This window comes from Talpa occidentalis, unplaced genomic scaffold (assembly GCF_014898055.3).
Source record: "Talpa occidentalis isolate TD23 unplaced genomic scaffold, MPIMG_talOcc4v2.1 talOcc4.12, whole genome shotgun sequence".
NCBI classification, from domain to species: Eukaryota; Metazoa; Chordata; class Mammalia; order Eulipotyphla; family Talpidae; genus Talpa; species Talpa occidentalis.
Genome location: NW_023601212.1, coordinates 79,429,087 through 79,451,509, shown reverse-complemented (window position 1 = coordinate 79,451,509; position 22,423 = coordinate 79,429,087). Strand labels below are relative to the sequence as shown.

General features: G+C 49.9%; 1 protein-coding gene and 1 pseudogene across 7 annotated transcripts in view; one reads left to right on the top strand and one right to left on the bottom strand.

The window, feature by feature from the left end:
• Positions 1–22,423, bottom strand: part of DTX2 (deltex E3 ubiquitin ligase 2) — a 36,479-nt gene that overhangs the window by 5,070 nt on the left and 8,986 nt on the right. For 4 of the 7 annotated variants that reach the window (XM_037506870.2, XM_037506868.2, XM_037506869.2 and 1 more), the window contains 5 exons: positions 17,506–17,857; positions 14,517–15,153; positions 8,158–8,258; positions 3,318–3,458; positions 633–706 (listed from right to left, as the gene is read on the bottom strand). In XM_037506870.2, the coding sequence (XP_037362767.1) occupies positions 633–706; positions 3,318–3,458; positions 8,158–8,258; positions 14,517–15,153; positions 17,506–17,773 (1,221 nt within the window). In that variant the 5' untranslated portion in view covers positions 17,774–17,857. Of the gene's footprint in view, positions 1–632; positions 707–3,317; positions 3,459–8,157; positions 8,259–14,516; positions 15,154–17,505; positions 17,858–18,749; positions 19,145–19,519; positions 19,645–22,423 lie in introns of those variants that run through there. The other 3 variants (XM_037506871.2, XM_037506873.2, XM_037506874.2) reach the window with 3 other exon arrangements.
• On the top strand, positions 22,224–22,321 carry LOC119242410 (U6 spliceosomal RNA; annotated as a pseudogene).

The following is a 22,423-nucleotide window of genomic DNA, read 5'->3' as shown; positions in this document are numbered from 1 at the left end:
TAGACTTGAAGGAAAGAGGCAAGTGAAGACTATTTGCTTCTGTGCTGGCTGATGATCTTAACCCACCTGCTCTAGATCCTCCTGGCCTCAAACTAGAGAAAAGTGGCACTACAGTCCCCAAAACCTGGCTCAGCAGAGAGTCAGGTCCTACCGAAGCTGATGCAGGGGGGTCTGGCAGGTGCTATCACACCGGATCCCTGACTGGTTTTTCCAGCAGCAGAGGGCAGTTCTGCTACCTGGACAAGACCCCTCCACTTCTATCTACCCCAGTGTCAGCAGCGGGAAGTGGGGCAGGCTCTCCTGTCTCATGTCTCCAAGGACCCCTGACCCCCAGGATGGCACAGGGAGTGGGTGAGGCACAGGCCTGTGTGAAAGCAGCTTTGCCTGGGACCACAGCTCGTTAGTGACAGAGTTAAGATGGGAATTGTAGGTCTCAGGAGCCATGGCTGAAGCATCTCAGCAATGCCTGCCTCCTATGGGACACTGAGAGATTAAAATCTAAGTGCCCAAGCCTGGTGCCTGGCACTCAGAGGCACCTGGGGAAGTACCCTTCTAGCAGAGAACAGGTGGGTATCCTCCTCGTCTGGAGTTACCCTTCGTTTCCAAAGCAACGTAGTACCCATGACACATACCTCATCTGGGGGTGTTTTCAGCTCTTCAGTGTAGTTTTTTATCACTTGCTCTGGCTCTGGCTTTGCAGTCACTCCTAGAAGACAGAAGAACATAACTGGTATTCCAAGAAGTAGGAACTGGAGATACTGAAATCAGAGGAAGGAGGCCAAGGAGAGTCCAAGCTGCCACAAGGGATGTTAGAGGGTTAGGAAGGGTGGGTTAGTGTGCAAGAAAGATGCCAGACGAGGAACACTCCAGAGCTCTAACTGGCAAAGGCCCTATGTGGGCCCACCCACCCACTGTGGGCGCCATCTAGCCCAGGCCAGGAGCCCCGGGGAAGGCAAGTACGGAAAACACAGCAGCCTGTCACAGCCCCCAGGAGGCAGTGCTGGGCCCCAGCCTCGTCGCTGTGCACAATCAATCAGGAAACTAGACCCAGGTTCCTGGGAGGACACACAAAATTGTCAAATTGCAGTTTCTGAAATGAAGTACTCTGTGGCATATTCTAGTGATGTTATTTTACTCAACTTTCATCATTCTGTGTGAAAGTCTCATTAAGAGAAGTTTTATTAGCCAAGCACAGCGGGCGTCTGTGCCTGCTGACTGCAGAGGATAACCACACTGACACTTGTGATAAACTGTAAAGTCTTCTCATACCTGTCCCTGGACTGTGGGGGCTCAGTTACATGCCTAGTCCATGCAGCAGGAAGGACTCCCTGTCCACCCTGCTCCTCTGTATACTCATGCATGAATCTGGTGGGGGGCAGGGCTGCACTGAACAGGCCCCACCCCAGAGAATCCCCCAGTGAGAGTTGGGCTTTCTCCAGGAAAGGCAATAGCAGAACCAGAGGATGGCAGCAAAACCCATGCAGGAGCAAAGGGGAGGTCAGAGATCAGCACCCTGGCAGGAGCTCCTCACCTGCCTCAAGGTCACTGTCGGCTTTAGTTTTAACCCTAACTTAAAGTGATCAGACTGTGCTGTACAGACTTCAAGCCTAAGGCTCAGTGACTGAGCTCCTTCTACCAGAGCAGGCCAGGGGTACAGTCAGGAGCTGAGCAGAGGTTGGGACCCACTGACATCAGGTTTGATTCTGGCTCTTGTGACCAAATCACGTCACCATGTGACTAAACCCTTCATCTAAAATGGGGAAGCCTAAAGCTGACTGAGGATGTGATGGTTATAAAAGCATTAGCTGTTATTACCTGAATGGCAACTACAGGCAAAGGAGTACCAGACACCCCACAATACCCTCCCATATATACAAATTTCCCCTCAACTCATATACCACCTCTGTACACACACCCATACACACACCTACTAAACACACACACACCACCTACATCACACCCCCCCATATAAATACACATCCCCACATACTTCTTGTATACTACCCTCCCCCTAACACACACACACACACACAAACACACACACTATACTACCCCCCATATATATACACACACACAAACACTCCTGTCTCCACACCCCCCCACACACACACTCTTCCAGGACCCCAACTCTGGTCACTGTGGTGAGAAAGTCAGGCTAAAAGCACAATGACCACTGGCACTGGGTGGCTGTCCTGGGGGCTGGGACTCTCCTCAGAATGAGGGGAGACTGGAGACCACAAGTGAGTCTCCAGATGGACCCCAGACCCCATCTGCTGAGACTAGCTTCTGGCCAATCTCTGGCGAGTCCAGCTTTCTGTGAGCACTCTTCTCAAAGGGGGCCAGTCAGCGACCATCAACCCCATGAACAGGACACCTGAGCCCAGAGGGTCAGAAAGGCCAAAGGGTCTCTTATGAGCACACATTCCCCCTGGTTTAGCTCAAAAGGTTCAGATAGCTGGAGGCCTGCCCTGCCCACAGTTCCATCTCCACCTCCCAGGCCAGGAGCTCCAAGGGCTGCCCTGACAGCTGGGGGTGGTAGAGGGTCTGGGGGATCTGGGTAGACCTCCCTCCCTGTGGAGTGACAGTGGCCATGCTGAAAGCAGCCACTATTTGTGTATGTCCTATCCCTCCCACAACCTATCTGCTGAGGAGGAAGCACCGGCGCATGAATAGTGACAGGTGAGATCACAAAGCCTCCAAGCACTGGAGCCAAAACTGAAACCCAGCAGGGGCTGAGCCAGAGCTGGGTTCCCTGCTCGTAGGCCATCCGAATCACTGACCGAGCCACAGCTGGCCTCAGAAATAGCAGTTTTAGAACGTACCACCCACAGGCCCCTCCACACAAGTCCTGTTAAAACGCTACACCTTCCACGATTCTGAAACCCCTTTCTCCCTGGGCTGGGCAGTGAATCACTGGGAGGCTCTCTAAGTAGCCCCACATGGGCTGGGGGCCTGTCCTGAGGCACACGCTGGTCCTAGGGGAAGTGACAGTCACCCCCCCATCCTGAACCAGGCCTCACCCACACCTGTGTGTTCACAAAGTCACAGAGGCCTCAAGAGTAAGCCCTCTCATTCAAACTGCGCCAGGGAAACAGGACCTGGACTCTGGTCTTACTCAGAAAGTAGATTCCCAGGGGGCCACCTCTGCTTCTGCTGCCCAGGGCAGGGAAAAGGGCCACTGAGCCCATCCCCCAGCAGGGAAAGGAAGCAGAGGAGGACCATGGGGGTCCAGAGAAGAAGCTCAATGCGGGACAGTCAGAGGCAGCAAGACTTGGAGGCTTAGCAGAGGCCAGAGAGGATTTGTGAGTAGGAACTACCTTTCACGGACATTTTCCTCAATCTCTTAACTGAGCTGTGACTTTTAGAGGCCAGACAGGAGGCGGGAGAGCTGGCGGGCTGAGGTGCGCGGTTAAGACACACAGGGAGTCCAATGGCTGACATCAGAATACTCGTCATGCCTACACAGGATGCGAGATCAGACATGCAGAGAGGGGAGAAACGTTAGCAGGAGTCATAAAGCACATGACATCCACAAACCCTGGCCAAATCCAGGAGGTGGCACTTGAACAGCCATCAGGACCCACTGATCTCCCACAGAACCCAACCACCAAAGGCTGCCTGGGCCCAACCAAGCCGGCTGGACTAAGCTTCTGGCCAGGAAACAGTGAAATGCTTTGCTCGTCAGAGCCTTGCCCCAAGTCCTCCAAGTGTCCATATGTGCAACCCATTGGCCCATACCCAGAGCATGTTGGCTCCAGGAGGGCAGAAGGGAGAACCACCCCAGGAGGCTTCCTAAGCAGTTCCAGGGGTGTCTCCCTGTGCCAGGCACAGGAAGGAGAGCAAAATGGGCAATACGGAAGGGCACAGCCAAGCTATGAAGACCTGGACAGGTCTCCACTCACAGCCCTAGGCTCTGCTCCCTTGACTGTGCCCTCTTGATTCTGGTCACCCGCCCTCCAGTGGTGTGTTACCCAGGTGCCTTCAGGGCCACAGGAATGCTGCTCTTGGGCCTGCTCCGTGGAGGAGGTGTCCTTGTAACCACTCCTCTGGAACAGCAAAGATGCTGGAATGCACCTTCATTCCCTGCTGCCTTCAGAGGAGGTACAAGTCCCTCTGCCCTGGGGTGGGCATACATGTCCACAGGGGGTGAGACATGTAGCAGGTAGCCATGCTGAGATGAACTATCCACTGTTCCCAGTGCCCACAGGGAAAAGGCCACATTCCTCAGCCTGGTGCTGCATCCTTGGCTAGCCCTTACCCCATACTGCTCCCTTGGAACTTTGAGGGCAATAGTTCCTTGAACAGAGCAAGTACAACTGCCAGAGTTCCTCTTCCTGCTACTTCTCTGCCCTACCCAGCCTGCCCTGCTGTCCACAGCACCTACTCAACCCTCCCTGTCCTCAGCCTGGCTCAAAAGCACCTCCCCCAAGATTGTGGGGCTCCTCAGGCACCACCGAGTGTGGCTTTCCAGGCAGAGTGGGCATCCTGGAGCAGGAAGTAGCGACACTGCCCCTGCAGGGCTCTATATACCACCCAGGACAAGCCAAGCAGACAGCTGCCCCCTCCAAAGGTGACTCAGCAAGGGAAGGGAAATCTGGACTCAGGAATCCATCTGGGACAGAAGAACAGGGGCACTCTGACGGCAAATGTGCTCAGTCAGGGCAGAAGCAGAAGCCAGCCAACAGCCTGGGCAACACAGCTGAGCTGGGCAAGTTGTGCCTCAGAAGGCTGAGGCTTGCACCTGGGCAATGCTACCAGCACCCCGAGGTTGTTCCTGAACTCAGATGCATGTTCCCCTGGAAATTAAGTGTCAGAAGGACAGAATAACAAGCACGAAAAGGAGTAGAAATATGGACAGAAAGGAAACAGGAAGAATTTTCCTTAGGAGAACCTGGGACTTTGTGCTGACTGACCTCCACCCCAATATACACTCACTTCACTTTACCATACCTCTCCCTCGAGGCCCATTTCTCTCACAACCCTGCCTAAAAGGTCACATTCCTCTCCAAGCCTTTCCCTTTTACTCCATGTGACAGCCTTACCCCCCCGGAAGAGCTCATATCTGTTTTGTGATTGTCATCCCTGCACCTACCCCACTAAGCCCACAGGGCAGCACCTGATCATAGGAGGTACACAGACTCTCAGGGAATGAAGATATCCCCAATGAAGATATCTCAAGAGGCCTGCTATAGTCAATGCAGCACCTGTTCCCCTGAATTTGGGGCACAGACACAGTACCTCAACTGGGAAGCCTACAGAGAAGCATCCAGTCTGTGGGTCTCCTTGTGAGGTCTGAAATTCCCCACACCCAACACTTCTCAAAAGCAACATTCAGTGGAGGGGGTGAGAGGGAGACACCAAGAATGGACCATCACATTTTCCCTAACAGCAAAGGGTAAGGAACAGTCCCCTAAACTCCTAACACCCCCAGTCACAGTAGAGGGTTCTCTACTCACTGGAATGGATTCTCACTTTATCTGTTGGAGTCCAAGAAAGTAAAGTCCCTGCAAGACACCTTTCTGACACCACAGTTTGGGCTTCTGTCTAGTGCCCAGGGCTCAGATCCAAGGCGCTCCTCCTTTGGCTCTAGCCTTATCAAGCTGGGTTCCAGTCAGTGCAGCCCCTCCCTGCTGACACAGCTTGGACAGGTTGAGGCAGTATAAAATTCAGAGAAGCTCCTCCTCCCTTGAAGCTGGGGAATCTGGCCCAAGCCTTGTGGGCTGTCCCACCCCCCACCTCCACAAAGGAGTGGGCCCGGCCAGGCCACAGCCAATAAGGCTGCCACCTGAGGCATGCCTGACCTGGAGGTAGTGCCTCTGTCTGGAGACCTCTTCTGCCAGCACAGAAGGGTACAGAGTCCTTCCTCAGCACAACCAGCTACTTGTAAACCTACCTGCTAATCCCTATGCCCAAATGCCACCTGACTGCAATCATGCATATTCTAGAAGGAACCCATGCACATCGCCCAGATGCTGCCTCTTGGGGGTTATCCCAGGATTTCTCCTTTGGGACCCTAGACAACAACCCCACCAACAGGCACAACCAGAGTCCTGTGCTCAGAAGTGGCACCTGGTATGGGCTCCAGAGTTTAATCTATCTTAGCTGGGACCAAGTTTCTGAACTGTGGGGATCAATTTCCTCAATGAGCAAAATGGAGATTAAAATGCCTGTGCCTCTAGGATTGCTCTGTGAACCCAGATGATGGGACACTTTAGATAATCTGGGATACAGCCTAGAGAGGGTCCTCAGCCTCAAGAGCAGAGGAAAGGGAGCAAGAGCTACTCAGTCCCCGACTCCTTCAGAGATATGTTTAGAGAGGTTATTATAAGATCTGTTTTAGGATCCTAGTACTGAGAGTTGAGAGGTGCTAGGTCATGTGCAGGCCGGCCTGTTTCCCTATAATCTTTCTCTAGCAGACCACTGCCACACATATTAAACACAAGCACATGCATGCATGCACACATGTTTATAACCACACAAACAGAGGTATGACTCACCTATGTTATCTGATGCCACAAAACCTAAACTGGGCAGGAACTTTCTAGTCACATGTTTGCTTATTGTTTGTTCTCTTGGCCCTAGCAGAGGTTGATGGATGAGTAGCTGAAGCAGGTTCCAGAGGGTCTGCTAGGCAGGGTCTCCCTTCTGGGCTCTCCTGGCCCCACCCACTCATCTTTACCTCCTTTCTAACTAGTCCTTCCACTTCCTTCAATGGCACCGCTTCCCATTCCCCTGCTGTCCCTGTGAACGCACACACTCGCACAGGGAGAAGGCTACCTCATTTCACCTAGACTGCTCTTCTGAGCTGCACATCCAAACTCTCAAGGCCTTGGGTCAGCTCTGCCTTGTCTACACCTTACTCTTTTGAATGCCCACCTCCCCAGACTCAGAAGGGCAAAGTGTGATGAGGAAGATCCCGGATTCTGAGGCCAAATCCCAGCTGGCCAAGGGTTGGCTGACCCTGGAGAAGAGCTTAGAATTCTTTGTGCTGGGCCTCCCTGGTGGCGCAAGGGGTTAAGCAACGCACTATGAAGCAATCTGCAGCCTCTGCAGCACAAGTTCAATCTCCAGTCAGCCAGGGAGCAACCCACATGGCGAGGCAGATCTCTCCTGTCTCGCCTGCTGCTACCCTCAGCAGTGTATTTCAGTCTGTCTGCCTGCTCTGTTTCCCACTCTGTCTCTAGTGAATCCTCTCACTCCCCCGCATCTCTGGCCTGTACCCCATCTCTTGTATGCATAAATAAATAAATCTTGGGGCCTCCCTGGTGGCGCAAGGGGTTAAGACGCAACCTATGAAGCTATCTGCAACCACTGCAGCACAAGTTTGATCCCCGGCCAGGGAGAAGCCCACATGGTGCAGAAGACCTCTCCTGACTTGCCTGCTGCTCCCCTCAGCAGTGTATTTCAGTCTGCCTGTTCTGTTCCCTGCTCTGTCTCTGGTGAATTCTCTCATCCCCCCCAATACCTCTGGCCTGTACCCCAGCTCTTGTATGCACAAATAAATAAATCTTTAAGTTAATAAATAAACCTTTTAAATAAAAAGAATTCTTTGTGCTTCAGTTTTCTCAAAGGTGAAATATAAATAAATGTTCCTACCTCACAGACTTGTTGCTGGAATTAAATAAATTAACAAACATGCACAGTCCCTAGTTATTTAGTCAGTTCTCATTACTAATAATGAAAGTTGGATACCCGCCTCTTCTATTCCTCCTGTCTCACAACCAAGGCAATCACCAGATATGAAGCTCTTGCCTCCATTCTGCTGCCATGCTCTCATCAGGCCTCTCTGGCTCACCTGAGATATGAAGTCAGGCTCCACAGGTAGCTCCCTGACTCGACGCCTACACCTGCCCCACCCTAGTCCTCCTGTACTCTAGTCACTCACCTAACATAGGAACTATGGTTAATCTTATTCTCCCACTTCAACCTTTAAATGACAAGGTTCATCAACACTCTTTAGTCCTAACTTTCTATGTATTTCACATTTCCCATAAGTTAAAAGAAACCTTTAGTAGCTCCCTAACACTTTGGTATCTATGAGATCACAGAGGTAACAAGACCTCCAGCCCCACAATCTTCCCCTCCTACCCACACCATCCTTCTGCACCATACCCTTCCCTCTCCCCTCCTCAAGTTTGTTCTGGAACAGGAGCCTACCTGCAAGGGCTTGCTGGACCCTGCTGGGCTTCGGCATCTGCACGGGCACAGTGGTGGGGACACTCCCAGGGCTGCTTGAAGGGCCGCTGGGGAGGGAGGCACTTGGGAAGAAAAGAGAGCAGAGCTTAACATGCGCAAGGCTCTCTGCAGGAACGAGAGCCAGAGAAACACTAAGTTAGGACTACACCAGAGCCGCCAAGGCCCCTTCATGACTTCGCCCTCACACTGCCCCTGTGAGCGTGAGCTTTGGGTTTTTTCTAGTTTTTTAAATTAAAGATCCTGATAAATATTATCTGGAAAGAGGAGCACAGCTATCTGAATTTCACCACTCAGACCCAAACTAACCTAGAGTACCTGAATATTTCAGACGTTAACTCAGAGCCTGAGCCACCATCTATGAAAATCTAGGGAGGAAAGTCAAACTTGCAGCCAACACAGGGGACAGGCAGGCAGGACAGAGACACCCTCTGGTTCGACCAGTGACAGAAAGGGACACTGTGGTGCTAGGAGCCTTGTCTTTTTTTTAAGTTACCAGGAATAAAGCTTTGTGAGGTCAAAGAAATGTTTCCCTGGGCCATTCAGAGACTCCAAAGACAACCCTAAAAGAATGCTGAGCGCACTAGCTTCATTCAAATGAGGACTCTACCTCCTGCACAGAAGGGAGATAGGCGGAAACCACTCCCATGCGCAGCCAAGACCAGAGCCACCAGTAATAAGGCAAATCGTAGGAGAAGCCTCAGATCAAAGCTTCAAGGACAGAGTGCTGTGTTTGTCAGTTCTGCCCAAATTGCATAACCTCCTTCAATGGGGAGAAAATATCTGACAAGGAAATTAAGGCACATTTGACAAAGTAACTCTTTAAAAGTATCAAAGTTAAGAAAGATGTAGAGAGACCCCGGAACTGTTACCAACCGAGAGAGGAGAAATGATAAGTGCAAAATGGGATTCCACATAGGATCCTGGGACAGGAGAACAATACTAGGAAAAATGCTGCAAACTGGAAAAAGTCTAGTTAATATCAGTTTACCAGATTAACTAAACCAAATGCATTGGTAATTTCCTGGCTCTGACAACTGTGGTTATGAAAGATGTTAACACTAGAAGTTGGGTGAGGAAGACGTGGAAACTGTACTTCCTTTGCAACTCTTCAAGATATCTAAAACTAGTTTAAAAATAAAGGTTTAGAGGCCTCCCTGGGCACAAGGGATTAAGCGCCAGCACTATGAAGCTATCCGTAACTACTGCAGGCATGAGTTCGATCCCTGGCCAGGGAGCAACCCACATGGTGCAGCAGACCTCTCCTGTCTTGCCCACGGCTCCCTCAGCAGTGTATTTCAGTCAATCCACCTGTTCTGCTCCCCACCCTGTCTCTGGTGAATCCTCTCACCCCCCAACCCCCACACCTCTGGCCTGTACCCCAGCTCTTATATGCATAAATAAATCTTTAAAAATAGTAATAAAGGTATGACTCCTAAAGTGACTCTGTTTGCATCATTCACTTGGTGTTAAATCCTATTTTTAACATGATAACAAATCCATGTCGTTATGGTTTGGGGGGAGTCCTGTACTAGTGAAAAGTTGGCACAGAAGGCCTGAGAAAACTGCCAGCTCCTTTCTGTTGTCATTCATGTGCCTCCCCCAATCCATATCTGCCCATGGTAAAAACACTGAAATAAGAAGGGTTACAAAAGTATGTCTACACTGGAGTCCCCATGGACAGGGCCTGGGTACACTCATCTTTGTTCCACTGGGCACAGCCTAGAGCCTGGAACTGGGAAGGTCCTTAGGAAATGATGGACAGCTCTGGTCTACTATGCTGACCTTACAGCTGCCAGCTACCCAACAATTTACAGCAAATGCTTCTGGAAGCTACCCCAGATTTCTTCCCTACTACCAACCGCAGGTCAGATTCCACTGGTGGAAACTAAAAGGATCCAAAGCAGTAACCTCATACTCAGTTGATGCTGAAGACATCAGGGCCTTGAGCACAGCATATTCACCACTATCTGTCTCAGTAGAAAAAGAGTCTCATATGTTCTCATTTAAGGATTGTTCTCCCCAAACAGAACAACCTGTGTGGAAGTGCTACTCAAATAGCAGCTTCTTGCCCTTCTCATCTCCTCTGAACTCTGATGCCATGGGAGAAGGGCTGGAAGTTCAGGACACCTGGGTGAAGGTTCTGGCCCCAATAAACTGTTCAATATGGAACAAGCCCCACCACTGCTTCCTGAGCCTGTTTCTCCGTGTGTGTGTGTGTGTGTGTGTGTATATGTATATGTGTATGTGTGTGTATATATATAGAAAATATTTATTTATTCATTTTAAACGAAAATAAACCATCTCTGATGTTCTTTGCAGGGAATTCTCAGGTTCTGTAAGTAAAGGCATCAAGTACAGCCTCTCCAAGCATCCTTCACCTCCCAAGTCAACTCTTGGGGAACACTGAACCTGAGCTCTTAGCTGGGAAGTCAGGAAACTAAAGCATGGCTCTATAACTCCAAAAATTAGTGTGCTACTCTATGAGCTAGGCATCACTGGTCCAGAAGAGTAGAGGAAGTAGGGTCTTTCTTCCCGGGAAGAGACATGTATCTGCAGGAAAAGGTCTAGTTTTAGGCCCATTGCAGACAAGCAGTGAGGTTTCCCAAAGGCACCTTGCCTGGGACTAGGGACCAGGAATGACTAAATTCAGTGTACCAGCTTGTCACAATGTTGCCCCTGCCCCTAAGACTTATCCCAGCGCCTCTCCCAAACATTTCCCTGTTGTGCTCAGGACTTCCAGGTTCCCAAGGGGGGCACTCTCATGGGTAGACAGAAACTCAAATATCTGTCACCGACCCTTTCTCTGTGGGCTTGGGCTGGCAGACTGTGCCCCCATATGGGGCATTATTTGCCCCAAGAAGTGCCGTTCCTTGAGAATTCCCTATAGTCATTCATTACCTTGGGTACGCCTCCTGCTTCCCTTGTTCCTGGGTCTACCTACTAGACTCTACTTGGCTGTCCTATCTGGGACCATCTCCTGGAGCTTCCAACTGGAACTAAATGATGCACCATGAGGACTCCTGGTCCTCTCTTCAGATGGGATTTGACAGTCCTAGGTAAAAGGCAGAGACAGGAGGCTGGAAAGCAAAGAAGTGCAAAACCTACCTCCTCTCCCCCAAACCTCCCCGTAATCTCAGCATTCAGGATGGGCAGCCAGCATGACCTGGGAGTCTCTGAGAGCTTGTGCAGTACAAGGAGTGTAAAGATGTAGAATCTAGAGACCCCACTTCTTAGTGTTCTTGGGCATGGTCAAGCCCCCTTTCTAAGTTTCCATTTTTCTATCTGTAAAATGAGAATAATCGCAAAAGCCCTCCCAAGAGTGGTCGTAAAGTTCAATGTGAAGCCCAGTACAAATGCCCACTGCTTCTCAGGTCTCCAGAGCAGAATGGAGTGGAGGAAAGTCTGAAGGGCCGCCAGACAATGTCCCACCAGGCCCTTACAAAATCCTGCAAACCACGGCAAACTGACCAGCCCAACTCCCAAATCTTAAGAGAAAAGAAAGATGGAAAAGGATGAAGAGCTGACCCAATGGACTATAGCAGTTAGGAAGAAAGCCCACTGGAACCCAGGGCTCCCACCATGCATGCTGCCGAGGAAAGTCAGGTGCTTTTAAAGGCAGGGAGAATAGAGCAGCAAGAACAGGGCCCAGGAGAGCAAACGGGGACAGTCATTTTCTAGGCTTGTCAGTTAGGGGTGAAGTGCCCCGAGGCAGAGCCACATGGAGCTGCAACAGACTGCTGATCATAATTACCACCCCCAGTCGACAAAATGCTAACCGAGTTGGCACACCCCTCTATTAAAGATGACGAGAATACACATGACACATTTTGGAAAGTTTTCCATCCAACACCATTAAACGCAAGTTTTGGTGCTTAAAGGGATAAACTTCAGCTACCAGAAATTTACTTAAACCCAGCAGCTCAGTGACAAATGCTGCACCTTCTCTACATATTACTGCCTGCTCAGAAAGTCTCCCAGGCACAAGGAAATCAGTCACCCAGGTTTTACCCAGATTGAGCAAGAAATGATGTGAAACCACATGGGTTCCCCATAACAACCCCACGTGGGTCCCACAAATTTTTATTTTACTGGCTCATGTTATTTCTAGTGGCTACCAGTAACACAAAAGCACAAGGTTCCCAGGCTTCCCCAGCCCCTGGCCCTGCCAGCCCACAACTCCTCCATACAATGGTAACTTTCACCTAGTGTTGCTGACTTTCATTTGGCTGCAGAAAGAAACCACAGCCCGTAGGGAGACCAAGAAGCAGAGTGTCCTCAATTCTCCCAGCCCTGCTGGTTAAGAGGTCAGGGATTTATTAAGCCATCCCTGGCTCTACAACACCCATCACAGAAAAGCTAAGTGGAGCAGGCCCACTACAAATGAGAAATGGAAAACCCTGTTTTTCAAAGTCGGGATAGGCCCATGCAAGTGAATTATACCCCTCCCAGCTCCTGAAACGCTGGAGGAGAGCAAGATGAACACCCACTTCAGGAGGCAGGCCCCTTTGAGGCTATTTCAACTAACAGAGCCGGCTGGCCTGGTTCCCTCCTAGCTCATAATGCAGGGCAAGCAGCAACATGCATAGGCCAGCAGCAAAGGTAGGAATGGCCGGCCCAGCCTCCTTCCTCTCTGCAACTTGCCTGGCCTGTGCCCTAAGGCCCACATCAGCAGTCTCTTGGGCCCACAGGTTGGGAAGGGGAGACCCCAGAGGAATATCCAGGAGACTAATGGGAGCCATGTATTAGAAGAAACAAAGTCCATTAAGTCATCTGGCTCCATCCTAGAATCTCAGTTCTAGAACTGCCTGAAAATTTGTCTCAAGATCCTTTGCAAGAACTTAAGGCCACGAGGCTATGTGATACAGACTGAACAGAAGCTCCAGCCCTGTTGATAACCATTCTGGGTGAAAGACAGCATATTTTTCTCTAGGAGACTGGTCCACTGATCGGAGGGGGCTGCTCACTTATGTCCATCTGAGAGTCTACAGAGGGCCCGCGGGGAACTTCCATATACTCCCAATTCCCAGAAGGATCTCAGATTACCTGCCCCAACTCCCAGAAGAGGCTATGATTAATCTAGAGTCCTTCACCCTCCTGTCTACATACTCCTCCCTCAGAACACCCCCTTCCTTTTTCTCACTTGCCTTCAAGAGAGCTTCAGGAACTCCCATGCATTCTGGGTTGAATCCCAGATCTGCCACTTGACTGTGTTGTCAACCTCATCAGCCTCAGTGAGTCTACCTGTAAGTTGAGGAAACTACCTACCACATGGCTGTTATGAGACTTAATGAACTCACTCAGGCAGCCTGCTCAACAAGGGCTAGCTGTAATGTGTGCTCAATGGATGTCAATTCTGCTACTGGGTCGTCTAGAAGCTGACAGGTCCTTTGAAACCTAGCTTGGAAAAAATAACTAGAGGCCTAAGAAGCAACCAAGGAGGTCTCAGTCACCTTGGGAAGCTTCATCCCTTAACATGGTCAAGTGGGCAGGGAGGGATGGTGCTAGTGAGTAAGGTGGCACTAAGATGCTGACTGACCAACCTCAGCCCAAACCAACAAGATGTTGACCCCTAGGGAACAGGGCAACCATAGGCCTACCTGTCCAGTCACTACCTGCCCAGGTATCCCTTACCCACAAGCAGCCCCCAGGCCAGCCTACACTGAATTTCCAAAATGTTATGCAAGCCGCAACATTCTACATGTCAGTGGCAGGTCTCCAAGCAACTCAGGGTCCCTGCTGCCACTCCAGTCTCACTTTCTCATTTTCGTGTGTTACCCACTCTGGACAAGGCCTATTTCATCATCTTTCTTGAGGCGCAGAGAGCTCTGAGACACTGGACTAGACTGTGCCACCCACCACACTCAGCATTCTAGGCTGTCCCCAATGAACTTCTAAGCATCAAAACTGGGCTCACATCCTTCCCCTGGACAAGACCATGGGCTCAGTAGGACTGAATTTTCCATGTCTGTCTTCAGTGCATAGTACATAGCAGTCTGTCAAATGTCGCCAGGTACATGGTATTAGCTATATGGCACACAGGCACCGCCAAAGGTCTGTAACTTTGTCACATAAGTAATAAAAAGATCACTGGTTTTAACCCATGTGGCAACTGTTGGCACTCAAGTATCAAGTCTCGTAGGGACATAAGGCTGTGGATGGTCTGATGCCTCATCACTGCCTGGTACAAGCAACGGAGACAATTCAGCAGAATAACCAAGGGGCAGGCACCAGGCCTGCAGGTATATGGTGAGGCTTCCAGCTACATAAAAGGAGAAACCCAGGGCTGCCGACAAAACCACCCTCAATCACACACAAGATACCTGGCTCCACTGGCAGTGGACGATCCTGGGGGTAGGTGCTGCAGTCCCAGGTGAGAGAGGCTGGAGTGGTAGAGGGGCTGGTTCCCCAAGGAGGGCGGTGCCCCACCCCAGGGGTTGGTGGTGTTCAGCCTGGGAGCAGACCTTGCCCCAGAAAGTGAGGGCTTGTTGTACGGGGCAAAGGCCTGGTGGGCCCCAAAGACAATGGCAGTCCTGTGGGGGGGCTGAGGGACAGGGTATGCAGGGAGGTTGGTCATGGAGTGGCGGTAGCGACCTGACACAGGGCCAGTTCCGCTGCCGCTGAGGCACTGGTGGCAAGAGCAGGCGACTCCCGTGTGGCCCGGCGGAGCAATGACGGTGGTCACCGGATAAGGGGGCCCTGCCTGGCGCCGCACTCTACGGCAGAAACTGGAAGTCTTGTTGGTCTGCGTGTGGGTGGCGTAGTTGACAGTATAGTTGTACCCAAGGGGAGCCAAGTCCACGAGCTGGTTACCCCGGGCCACCTGCTGCTCCAGATAGTCACAGATGCTGGCTTCATAGGCAGTCCAGGAGCCGTCATCACTCAGCCACTCCCAGGTGATGCCCCGGCCCGGAGCTGAATGCTGGGGGAACAGATGCCTCCGTACAGCCCGCATGGTACCTATTTTCAAAGGAATGTCACACATAAATGGTTACTCTGCCAGTCTCCCCAATTTTAAAATTCCTTTTTGCACAACCAAAATAAACCAATATGATCACAGTGGATTTAGGGTTACGCGGCTATCTGACTTAAACATTGGCTTTGGTTGTTCTTTCCAAGCTGCAGGTGAAAGGGAGAGCTCTCTCTCTAGGTGAAGAAACTTCAGCCCAAAGGGGCCAAGTAACAAAAGGGGATCAGTGCTCCTCAGCAGAAATACAGTACAAAGAATAGCTGAGTTTCAAACTGGATCAGGCTTTTCAAAATATTACTAATGATAAACCAATGTTAGACTCACTTAAAAACAATGAAAACAGGGCCTCCCTGGTGGCGCAAGGGGTTAGGACACAATTTGTGACGCTGTCCGCAGCCACGGCAACACGAGTTCCATCCCCAGCCAGGGAGCTACCCACATGGCACAGCAGACCTCTCCTGTCTCACCCGCTGCTCCCCTCAGCAGCGTATTTCAGTCAATCTGCCTGGTCTGTTTCCCACTCTGTCTCTGGTGAATCCTCTCACCCCCCACACCTCTGGCCTGTACCCCAGCTCTCGTATGCATAAATAAATCAATCTTAAAAAAAAAAATGAAAACAAGAAAATAAAAAGAAATGAAACCACCCATAATGCAACCACCAAGAGGAAAGCACGACATTGGTACTGCAATACAGTCTCCCCCCAGTCTTCCAGTCTGTGCTTTTAGGTCTCTGACAATACGACTGAAAAAGGTTCCTGCTACTTTCATGCATCATGTCATAAGGACTTCTTGTCTCTAAATTTCATAAAATGCATTATTAATTGTTACTTAATTCTCTCATATGAATATACCATTCACTCTGACTTCTCAAGTAGCAACTACTGGCAATCACCCTGTTGTTAGCTTATATTCTTAATAAACCAAACCTGAAGATTAAGGAGAAAAAGAAAAATCGATTTGCACCAGGCTTCCAAAAGCACTTGCCGGGAGATAATCACTGCAACTACCTTCTACCCGGGATCAAGGTCTCAGCTCTTGCCTCCATCCACAGAAGCCAGAGGGTGACTTTTAATCCCTAAATCAGATTCCGACCAAATCCTTCCTGCTCAACCTGCCCTCCCTCCTGCCCCCTCTGTGGTCTGTCGCCAGTCCTTCTTGGTGAACTGGTCACCTGAACTCAAACTTCAAATTGACCCCTCCCCACATTTTACACTTCCACACCCTGAGTTGAGCACTTATCGACATCTAATCACACACAATTTCAAGGCATTTATCTTGTCTACTGCAGCTTTCTTAATTGTCTACAAAGATCATGAAGGCAGGGACCTTTATCTGTAAGCAAATGACTGGGAGCTTTAGTCTTCACACATCCAAGGATTCTGCTCACAGGGATTAGAGCAGTGTGACATTCTGGACCAGTAATCCTTTGCTGTGGGGCTAGCCCTGTGCACTGTAAGATTGTTTAGCAGCATCCCTGGCCACAGCCACTAGATGCCAAAAGCAATCTTCCTTCGCCAAGTCATGATCAAAAATGTCTCCAGGGGCCTCCCTGGTGGCGCAAGGGGTTAAGCATCAGCGCTATGAAGCTATCTGCAACTAATACAGCCTGAGTTTGAACACTGGCCAGGGAAGTGACCCACATGGTACAGCAGACCTCACCTGTCTAGCCTGCTGCTCCCCTCAGCAGTGTATTTCAATAGATCTGTCTGTTCTGTTCCCCACTCTGTCTCTGGTGAATCCTCTCACCTCCCGCACCTCTGGCCTGTACGCCAGCTCTCATTTGCATAAATAAATAAATCTAAAAAAAAAAAATGTCTCCAAAGACAGCCAAATGTTCTGGGGGAAAAAAAATCTTCCCAGTTGAAAATTCTGGGTTAGAGGGGCAAGGCACTGCTCTGGGAGGAAGCTGGTAGCCCCATTCTCAAAAATCCAAATGTGAGTGCAATGAAGAAAGTAAAACTTGCCTCTGTCACAGAGCCACTGCAGTGGAGCCAGAACTTATCACAGGGCCTCTTAACTAGCAGGACATACCACCTGCATGAAAGCTTACCTGCCAGAGGAACTCTTAAAACTCTGCAGGTGGAGGCAGGCATTTTTTGGTTTGGGAGACCAGGGGGAAGGGGCAGGGAAGGCCTTTGTGCTGTGGTCTCATGGGACTTTCTATACAAAGAGGTCTACTTCACACTGTGTGGTACTTATTATCATTTACAGCACCCATGGCCTGTGGCCTGATCATGTGTGTGTGTGTGTGTGTGTGTGTGTGTGTGCGTGCGTTAGGGGTGGGATGGAGTTCTATTCTATAACCCCAACATGATACATACTGGAAGCAGGCAGCATCTTACCAGTGTCCTGGCGGAACTGAGTCCAGCTGGGAAGGTCAATGATGTAAGGGGCCAGGGATGGGTCAGCCTGTCCTAAAGGGATGCTATGGGCCAGGCTTCCTAGCCCAAAGCGCTGGCCCTTCTGCTGGACAAATTGCTGCTCGATATAGCTGCAGACAGTGGCACTGTAGGGGTGCCAGGTACCCAGTCCATCCTGCCATTCCCACACAGCCACTGCCACGGGGCTGCTGTATACTTGTTGCAGGGAAGGACTTGGGGCCATGGCCATCTTCTCCAAACTTCTACTTCCCCAAACGCCTCAGACCACTCTGGCCTGGAGTCTCAGGTTCATTGCCCAGTGCATCTAGCAGACCTGTAAAGAGGACAGATAAGCAGTTATCAACCACACAGCAGTCCACCAGGGGCAGTCTCAGTGCAGGGGGGAAAAAATCAAGCTTTTCCACTTTTTCACCTAATACTTTGAGGGCATCATGAATCAAGTACCTGATTCTGTCTCTCTGCTCAGGCAGCCATGAAGCATTCAGTAAATCAGACAGCCTACCCCCTTACAAATATTCTAGAAAATATAGTGAATTTTGAGTGCTAATTACCAGCCCCGCTTCTTCCTTTTTACCTGTCATCCCCAGTGACCAATGACTTAGCAAATTCTTTTATACTGTATGTATGAGTCACCCCAAATCCTTTGGGGATGAGGCCATGATGACCCCTGTATCTCTGTGAGGATTCTAAGGTTTCCAAAGCAGGCTGTCTGTGAGACTCGTATTAATACCCAATATGCTACACACTGGGGGGTTTGTGGGGAGGCATGTTTCAGAAAAGACCAGGAACCCAATGGTAGAATAGGGACTCAAAGCATAGGTCTGGCTGCCCCTGGAGGCATTGACCACAAAGGACACCGTAGACATTAAAATCCCAGAGATGCCAAAGCCCTCCCTCCACCCTAATCCCTGGGCCTGGGCTTGCTGACTAAGGTCACAGAGAGCTCATCCTCATGTCCACACTCTTCTCCCAGTCACTCTAGTTCATCCTCTTCTGTCGTAAACTACTCATCCTTCAGGCCCAATCTGTCATTCAGGGATACTTCACCCAGCCACCTAGCAATGAATTTCTTCACAGCACCAGCCAACACTCTAATGACCACTCGCCATGGATATGGCGAGTCCCATGTCCTGACCCACTCCCCAGATAGTAGCAACCCAGTAAGAGGGTCTTGCCCACAGAGGTGTGACCAACTCAACACAGACCTTGTCATGTATTGTGACGCAGATATTAGTTCAAACATAGCTGAATGAAAGTGGATGATGCACCTGCAGCTGTAAAAGGGAAAAGAGGCTGTATCATGGCATCCTCGGGGCACCAGTTCTACAGTGCCAGATGAATGGGGAACCAACACTTAGCGATAAACACCAAATGTACATGTCTCGTTGAAGCCTAACAGACAGGCTAAATAGCATTTCTCCCACTTTATAGACAGGAAGCCAAGGTTCAAGGTCTTATTGGAGGACATAGTTTTACTGCCAAGGGGCACATAGAAAACACAAATCAATCCAGCTCTGAACACTCGTTTTCTTAGAAAGGAAGGCTCAATCTGAACTCTACTTTGGGCTCCATTTACAGGTCCCTGCTTAGAGAGGAGGAAGGAGGAAGGCAGAGAGAACTGCCAGCCCCGGGCACCTTCCAGTGTCATGGCATGTCCATGAAGAGTCCTAGTGCTAACAGGGCTCCTCATCAGACCATCTGCTCTGATTCCCACCACCCACTGAAGTAAACACATCAAATTTTATTCCAATTTTGCAGATGAGGAAACCAAGGCCTAGGCAGTCACATCAACTTATTTAAATAGCTACTAATAAAGCTGGGGCCCTGGACTTTTGCTGTTGTACCTTAGAGTGTACTACACCATCAAGATTTTAATGAGAAGGCCGAGGCCATCTACCCCAAAAGAAAGGGAGATCTGGAGTAGCACAGAAAAGGAAAAGACAAGGGCTCAGGTGCCAACATGCTGCTTACTTACTCGACTCTTATTCACTGTATCATCCTGATGAAGGTGTCCTCTCTGACCATCTTCTTTTCATTTAGAAATGGAGATACCACTTCTATCCTAAGTGCTTTTCATGGTTTTAAGACGGACAGGCATGTCTAAAGCACCCAGCATGGCACCAGGCACACAGCAGATAATGAGCAAATCTTGGCTGCCCTTCCTCTCCCTGCCCCCTCAACCCCACACCTACCCACCCAAGTATGGTGAGGCATGGTGGCCCAGGGCAGCACTGAACTACACAGCATAAGAACTTAGGGGATGAGTCAGGCCTGCAATAACTCTGAACACCTGCCACTGCTCCCGCTGAAGAGCGTCAACTGCTGCAACAAAAGCACATATCCCACCCCGGAGGATTAGACCGAAGATGCCCTTGGGAAGGCTGGTTGGCTTAGCTCAGAGCCTGCAATTAGAAGTCTCTGTAACTACATCCAGGTACAAATCACAGGACTGGTTTCAGAGCCAACTACTTTTGAACTGGGACTTCCCTTCTGGCCCCTCCTGGCAGGCATCACTCATCTCTCAGGCAGCCAAGTCTCCCATATATCAGCACATGGGGATATTCCAGCAAGTCCACACAGCCCCAGATGAACCAACTCACAGAATTCTGCCAAACAACCTCAGACATAGAGTCAAGAAATTCAGCTAGGGGCCTCCGTGGTGGCGCAGGGGTTAAAGACACAAGGCTATCAAGCTATCGCCAGGCACTGCAGCAAAAGTTCAATCCCTGGCCTACCAGGGAGCTTACCCACATGGTGCAACAGACCTCTCCATTCTTGCCCACTGCGCCCATCAGCAGTGTATTTCAGTAGATCTGCCCATTCTGCTCCCCACTCTGTCTCTCATGAATCCTTTCACTGGCGCCCCCACCCTGTACCTCTGGCCTACACCCCAGTTCTTGTATGCATAAATAAATAAATCTTAAAAAATATAAAAAGAAATTCAACTAGGGCCTCAGCACAGCGGTTGAGCGCTGGGCTGCAAAGCTGCCCGCAGCCTCTGCAGCACCGGTTTGATCCTCGACTGCCGGCAAGGGTCCCACATGGTGCGCAGACCTCTCCTGCCGCCCGCTACTCCCCTCAGCAGTGTGCTTTGGTCCTTCTGCCTGCTCTGCTCCCCGCTCTGGCTCTGGTGAATTCTCTCACCCTCCCGCACTTCTGACTGTACCCAGTGCTTGTATAAATAAATAAATAAATCTTGAAAAAAAAAAAAAAAAAATTCAACTAAAGCTTTTCATGAAAATCTTTAGCCCCCATAAACGATGGGCCTATTAGGCCCCACTGGGGTGCTGGAGACCCAGAGATGAGGAAGTCATGGCCCTCCAAGACCACCATGTCCCACTCAAAGGAGGGACTCTGCCTTCAGTAGTTATGTCCAGTCACATCAAATTCTAGCTCTATTTCTCACCTCCTAGCCATCCATCCCACCTGTGCAGGTGTCCAGGCTCCAGTCCCCTCTACACAAAAGGTCCTAAGCAAACCTGACCATTTTTCCAGACTCAGTCGCAGCACTCCCTCTCCCGAGTCCTCTGACCCACACCAGAAAGTGCCGACTCCACTCTCAAGTGTGGCTTCATCACATATTCCACTCTCTGAACATGACTGCATTTATTGGTTTCAGTGCCTGTCTCCCCACTAGAACAGGAACCCCCTGAGGGCAGAGCTTACGCTGACCCAGATCTGAGTCTACAGCTCTTCAAATCCAAGAGAGATTTCCAGGGGGTCTGAATATCCTAGAGTGTCTTAAAATCCTAGAGGGTCTGAAACACCAGAGGACAAAAGAGAGAACCTTCTGCTCTGGGGGCTCGGGGCACATTTAAGGAAAAGCCTAGAAATGCCCAGTGGGTGTTTGCTTGACCACAGCAATTATGCACAGCCAGCAGCCTCTCAAGGCACTCATTCTCTGCAACAACCTAAGCCTTCAAGAAACTACAGCTCAAAAACCTAATTTATTTCAGTTCCTAATGAGAAGCTATTTAGGGTGTTCTTAATTATGGAAATTATTACTATTATAATTGTTCATGAAAAAAACTTCACTATGGAGGCAACCTAAACATCTTATCAGAGAATTCTTAAATAAATTATAGTACATTCTAAAGATGGAATGTAAAGAGCTTAAGGACTCCAAGACAATGCTTGTGATAAGTTAAAAATACAGGATATATAACTGCACAAACCATACTCTTAGGCAGGTGAGTGTGCCATGCACTGAGTACCTACTACGTGCCAGGTATTCTAGTGTTGTCATTCATTTTTTTTTTTTTTAATAGAGGCATGTTTTTTTATTTATTTATCCATTTTGTTTGTTTGTTTGTTTTGTTTATACATGCACTGGGTACAGTCAGAAGCGCGGGAAGGTGAGAGAATTCACCAGAGTCAGAGCGGGGAGCAGAGCAGGCAGAAGGACCGAAGTACACTGCTGAGGGGAGCAGCGGGCAGGAGGAGAGGTCTGCGCGCCATGTGGGACCCTCCCCCGGTGGCCGGGGAGCAGCCGGGGATCGAACCAGCGCCACAGAGGCTGCGGGCAGCTTCGCAACCCAGCGCTCAACCGCTGCGCCACCTGGGAGGCCCTGTCATTCAGTTTTCTCACCGCTTGACTGGCCTTAAATATAGTGTTTATCCACCCATGTTACAGATGAGGGAACTGAAGTCAAAAGAAATTAACTATTTGCCCCAGGTGTGTGCTTTGACAGTATATATCCTAAAATTGGAACTATATAGGGAAGCAGGGCACCTGCACAAAGATGACATGCAAATTCGTGAAGTGTCCCTCATTTTTGTCTGCAATCTGAGTGATTACTGTCATTTTTTTTTCATGAGAAATCTTTGCTGTGAACTGCCTACAAAAGTTGACTTTAACAACATGCAGTCTTTCAATCTG